Source organism: Nicotiana tomentosiformis, chromosome 8, assembly GCF_000390325.3.
Source record: "Nicotiana tomentosiformis chromosome 8, ASM39032v3, whole genome shotgun sequence".
In the NCBI taxonomy this organism is placed as follows: domain Eukaryota; kingdom Viridiplantae; phylum Streptophyta; class Magnoliopsida; order Solanales; family Solanaceae; genus Nicotiana; species Nicotiana tomentosiformis.
In genome coordinates this window covers 49,123,736-49,130,054 of record NC_090819.1, presented here as the reverse complement: position 1 = coordinate 49,130,054, position 6,319 = coordinate 49,123,736, and the positions used below count along the sequence as shown (strand labels likewise).

At 45.0% G+C, this 6,319-nt stretch overlaps 2 protein-coding genes across 2 annotated transcripts; both read right to left on the bottom strand.

Moving 5' to 3' along the window:
* Positions 1 to 1,299: 1,299 nt before the first annotated feature.
* LOC138897442 (uncharacterized) lies at positions 1,300 to 1,608 on the bottom strand. Its single transcript, XM_070183412.1, has one exon. The coding sequence runs from the start codon at positions 1,606 to 1,608 to the stop codon at positions 1,300 to 1,302; it is 309 nt and encodes a 102-aa protein (XP_070039513.1).
* Positions 1,609 to 3,907: 2,299 nt separating this feature from the next.
* LOC138897441 (uncharacterized) lies at positions 3,908 to 4,393 on the bottom strand. The gene has a single exon (XM_070183411.1). It carries the CDS (start codon positions 4,391 to 4,393, stop codon positions 3,908 to 3,910), a length of 486 nt encoding a protein of 161 aa, XP_070039512.1.
* Positions 4,394 to 6,319: the final 1,926 nt, after the last annotated feature.

Sequence of the window (6,319 nt, the reverse complement as noted above, 5' to 3'; positions counted from 1 at the left end):
CACTAGGTGGGCATTATGATTTCAAGGCCATCCTATGGAGGATTCCTTCATCGCACAACCCAAAGTCTACCCATTTGAGCTCGACAACCTTCCTACAAACCTTGATAGTACATGCATGCACAAATAACACTCTCACACCCAAGAATCACACTCCCCATTAACCATCTTCTACCCCAAATTCGAAATTGAAACTAGGATATGGAACCTTACCTCTTGGATGAAGAACTTGTGAGTTTTCCTTGTGAATTCTCCAACGTTTGAGTAAGGATTGATGAGCAATTAGCTTAGGAACTCCCCTCTCACTCTAAAGCATTTCCTCGATCTAAAATATCAGATGTTTACCTAACAAATAGTCCTTAACGTTTATATATCGAAAAAGGGTCGAGTTATAAAATCCAAAATATGGACCCTCCGAACACAGGTCTATGGTCGCAGAAAGCACCGCAGATCAGGTCTGCGGCGCGCAAAATGGACCGCAGAAACGGTACCAAAAACTAGGCTGGGCTGGAACAGTCTGCGACTAGGTCAGCTGCCCACATATCAATTATGCGGTCCCAGAATGGATTGCAGAATCACCCTCCGGAAATATTCATGCTGGTTCTGCTACGGATGTGTGGCCCGCAAAATAATTATGCGGTCGCATAGTTGACCGCAAAACAACCTCCAAAATTGGCCCATTTCTCTACTTCACTCTACGGCGGATCTGTAGGACCGCAGAAATGCCCTGTTCTGTGACAATATTTCTTCAACTCCCCGACGCTCTGTTCAACCCAAAAAGTTCGTACCACAGCGAGCAAGCTCTCTTCAAAGATTTTCTACAACCCTCAAATACATTAGCCTACCTCGGCACCACAAAACCCCGGGTTTTAGGTGAAATTTTACAGGGCCTTACATCCTCCCCAGCTTAGGATCATTTGTCCTCGAATGAGGGTCAAGATCCGCCATTAGCATCCAATGTGACCCAACTATTACTTCACACACTAGCAATTCCAATTTTTGACTAATTACCTTAATTTTCAAAAGTTTTATCAGAGTCTCCCCTGTAATTGGACCTATCCACCTGCCAGAGAATCTCAAAACTAGTCCTAACAACATAACCATAACACAACGACGTAAAACAACATGGAAATAATACCGACCACAATGCCATAAACATTACATTACTAAGAAGGAGTATCCTTAACATAAACTGTACAGGGAAAACATAGTTTGTAGGAAGTTAGCTTTTAACATCATGGAAACAACTACATAGCTATTCAAACAAATGAGCATATTCTTCTTCATCTCTTTCTCGGCTTCCTAGGTGGCCTCTTCTACCTGTTGGTTTCGCCATAACACTTTTACGGAGGCAATCTCTTTGTTTATCAGCTTTCGGACTTGCCTATCAAGAATGACAACTGGAATTTCTTCATAAGTCAATTCCTCATTAACCTCTATAGTCTCAACTGAAACAATAAGCGACGTATCTCCAACCACCTTCTTCAACATGGATACATGAAACACCGGGTGCACTAAAGACATCTCTGGAGGTAGTTCAAGCCTGTAAGCCACCTGACCAATCCTCTGAATGATTCTGTATGGTCCAACATACCTCGGACTAATTTTCATTTCTTACCAACCGCATTATACCCTTCATGGGGGGAACCTTAAAGAATACCCAATCGTCCTCTTGGAACTCCAAATCCCTACGACGTACATCTGAATAGGACTTTTGAGGACTCTGGGCCGTTTTCAACCGTTCCTTAATGATCTTAACTTTCTCCATAGCTTGATGCACGAGGTCTGGCCCTATTCACTCCACTTCCCTAGTCTCAAACTACCCAATGGGAGATCTACATCTCCTACCATATAGAGCCTCGAACGATGCCATCTGAATGCTAGCATGATAAATGTTGTTGTAGGCAAATTCTATGAGTGGCAAATGATCATCCCAGCTACCCTTGAAGTCAAGAACACAAGCACGCAACATATTTTAAAGCGTCTGAATTATCTGCTCTGCTTGCCCGACGGTCTGTGGATGAAATATCGTACTAAGATTCACTTGCGTACCCAATCCTTAATAAACTTTCTTCCAAAATTTAGCTGTGAATTATGCCCCTCGATCGGAGATAATAGAAACTGGAGTGCTATGTAATCTGATTGTTTCCTTAATATACAACTGAGCATACTAATCCGCCGTGTCAGTAGCCTTAACAGGTAAGAAGTGCGCTGATTTCGTGAGTCGATCTACAATCACCCAAATCAAGTCGAACCTTCGAGGAGTGCGAAGTAGTCCTACCACAAAGTCCATATTGACCATCTCCCATTTCCACTTCACAATTTTTATGTTCTACGCCAACCCAACAGGCCTTTGATGTTCGGCCTTCACTTGTTGACAATTTGGACATCTTTCCACAAAGTCCGCTACATTCCTCTTTATGTCATTCCACCAGTAGACTTCCTTAAGATCACGGTACATATTCGTAGAACCTGGGTGCACGGAATACCTGGAAATGTGAGCCTCGATCATGATTCTTTCCCGGAGACCATCTACATTTGGAACACATAATCACCCTTAGTACCTTAGCGTACCATCATCCATGCCAAGCGAAAAAGCCATAGTCTTATGTTTATGAATCGCTTACTTCAATTGTACCAACAATGGATCGTCATATTGCTTCTCCTTAACTTCCACAACAAGCGATGATTCAGCCCTATTTTGCACAACCACCCCTCCTTCACTAGAGTCCGCAAGACGAACTCCCAAACTAGCTAATCGATGAACCTCCTTGGCCAACAACCATTGATATGCCTCTAAGTGAGCCAAACTACCCATATATTTCTAGCTAAGAGCATCCGCCACAACATTAGCCTTTCCCGGATGATAGAGAATATCGATGTCGTAGTCCTTGAGTAACTCAAGCGATCTTCTCTGCCTTAGATTCAATTCCTTCTTCTTGAAAATATATTGGAGGCTCTTATGGTCCGTGAATATATCCACATGGTCCCCATACAAATAATGAGATAAATCTTCAATGCAAAAACCACCACCGCAAGTTCTAAGTCATGCGTTGGATAGTGCTTCTCATGATTCTTGAGTTGCCTAGAGGCATAAGCGATCACCTTGCCATGTTGCATCAATACACACCCAAGTCCGATTATCGAAGCATCACAATATACCACAAACCCATCCGTGCCCTCCGGTAAGGTCAACACCGGTGCCGTAGACAATCATGATTTCAACTCTTGGAAGCTTTTTTCACAAGCATCTGACCATTGGAACTTAACCGCCTTCTGCGTCAATTTAGTCAATGGAGAGGAAGAGTGGAGAACCCCTCCACAAACTTTTTGTAATACCCGGCTAAGCCCAAGAAACTATGACCCAAGAATGTGACAGATTCAAGAAAATATTCGCACTTCGAAAACTTCGCATGAACTTGTGCTGATATAGAGTCTGCAGAACTGCCCTAAGATAATCGACATGGTCCTCTCAACTTCGTGAAGATACAAGAATATCGTCAAAGAATACTATCACAAAGGAGTCAAGAAAAAGCTTGAAGACTCAATTCATAAGATCCATGAAAGATGTCGGGGCATTTGTTAGCCCAAAGGACATTACCAGAAATTTGAAGTGCCCATATAGGGTCGTGAAAGCTATTTTAGGAATATCTTGCTCCCTGACCTTCAACTGGTGATACCCTGATCTTAAGTCAATATTGGAGAAGTACCTAGCACCCTACAATTGGTCAAACAAGTCATCTATACTTGGCAATAGGTACTTATTCTTGATCTTAACCTTGTTGAGCTACCAATAGTCAATACACATTCTCAGTGACCCATTATTCTTCCTTACAAAGAGGACCGGTGCGCCCCAAGGCGACACACTCGGCCGGATGAAACCCTTCTCTAACAAATCATTCAACTACTCTTATAGCTCCTTCAATTCATCCGGTGCCATTTTGTATGGTGGAATAGATATAGGTTGTGTGCCTTGCATCATTTCAATCCCAAAATCAATCTCCCTGTCAGGTGGGATCCCAAGTAGCTCATCTGGAAAGACCTCCAGAAATTCATTTACAACTGGTACAGACTCAAGTGTAGGTGCCTTTGCATCGGTGTCAATAACCCGTAGCAAATGGTAAATACACCCCTTGTTGATTATCTTCGTGGCCTTAAGGTAAGAAATAAACCTACCCTTCGGCACCACACCATCCCCCTTTAATTCGATAACTGGCTCATTCGGAAATTCAAACCTAACGGTTCTGGTTCGGCAATCAAGCTTGGAAAAATATGAATAAAGCCAGTCCATCCACATTATTACATCAAAATCAACCATCCCCAACTTAATGCGATCGGCCATGGTATCCCGACCATGCACTGTGACAACATAATGCCTATAAACCCTTGTGGCCATAATAGACTCACCAACTGGAGTAGATACAAAGAACGACTCATGAAGCTATTTCGATTCTATCCCAAATTCCATTGCAACATAAGGACTGACATAGGATAAAGTGGAAATGGGATCAATAAGATCATATACATCATGAGATTGGACAGTCAATATACCCGTGAATACATCTGGAGAAGCCTCTGAACTCTGGTGACCCCTCATAGCATAGAAACGTCTGGCCTCTCCTGAACTCTGTGCACCAACCCTAGCTGCACCACGCCCTGCGGGTGCTGGAGTGCCTCGAGCTGGAGGAGGTGCTGTTGATGTAGTGGCTGCAGAACTGGCTGGGTGTGCCGTACCCCTGCCCTGACTCTGGCGGGACGAACGACAATCCCTTTGAATGTGACCCATGATACCGCACCCGTAGCATATGGGCTGGTCCATAAAGCAGGCCCTGAAATGCATCTTCCCACACTAAGGAATGGGGGCCTCTGTTACTGCTGGAATCTCCCTCTAGGCTGACCTTGTTGGTGAGGTCCCTTGTTGTCCTGACTAGGCCTGAAATGACTCCACTACTGCTAACGGGGCCCTGATGGCGATGCACTAACCGAAGACTGAGCAAAGGGCTGGGATGGCCTTGAAGACCCTCCCCCGAATGCTGTCCTATCACCACCACTACCGGAAGAACCACCAATGTTGCCCGCAGACCGGGCCCTGTTGCTAACCTCTCGCTCCATTTTATTCTTCAATTTGTGGGTCTACGTGGCTTGAGAAAATGCCACCATCTTCCCATAGTTCATATCAGAATTCAAGGCAGTTGTAGCATCCTCATTAATAACAAAGGGGATAAGGCCCTACACAAACCGGCGCACTCTTACCTTCATAGTGGGCAACATGTAGATGGCATACTTGGATAGGCGCGCGAACCTCATATGGTACTCCCACACACTCATGCTACCCTGCTTCAGGCTCTCAAACTCAGCAGCGTGGGCCGCCTTAGTCTCTGCAGGCAAGAAATGGTCAACGAAGGTGTCAGCAAATTAATTCCACCTCGCTGGAGGGCTCCCCTCCTCATGAGAGTCCTCCCACATCTCAAACCAAGAATAGGCCACCCCTTTCAGGCGGTAGGACGCCAACTCCACTCCCCCCATCTCAGTAGCACGCATAACTCATAGGGTCTTGTGCATCTCATCAATAAAGTCTTGGGGGTCCTCCTCAAGATCAGTACCCATGAACACCGGAGGATCCAGCTAAAGAAATATGTTCACTTTGGAACTAGCAGAATCCCCTTGCTAGCTGGAAGAAGCAGGTGCAACATTCGATCTCAGGTCTTGGGAAGCCACTGTCTGAGCCAACATTTGTATGGCTCCCTTAAGATCCCCATCAGAAACACCGTGATCAGAAGCTGGGGATGGAGGTGGAATAGTTGCACCCTTAGTAGGAGTAGGGATTGGTACAGTCGGAGTAGGAGTAGTAGAATCAGGCGGTGTAGTAGCTGGGGGAACATCCTCACCCCTCGGGTGCTCACCCGTATCATCGGGTATAGAATCAACTACCGCTCCTGGGGTGGCATTTGCTCCTTGGCCAATTCTTGCTTTCTTTCTAGGGGCCATATACTGAAAATTAGAGCAATTGCACGAGTTAGAGGAGGAATAGTCTTACAATCAGCTCAATCGCATGATCTAGACCATCAAAGAAGGGTATTTTTCCTAAATGCCCTAGTAGCCTCATAATTATAGATGTGGTCGACAACACACCGATAAGAAGGATTCTACTAGACACGTCTCCGAGACACCCTAGGACACTTTAAAACCTTAGGCTCTGATACCAAGCTTGTCACGCCCCAACCTTAGGGAATGCGATCGACGCTCAACCGAGATAACTCGGCCAAGCAAGCCTGTACAATGCCTTCTATCCAGACTCACTCATGAATAAAGAGAAGGTATA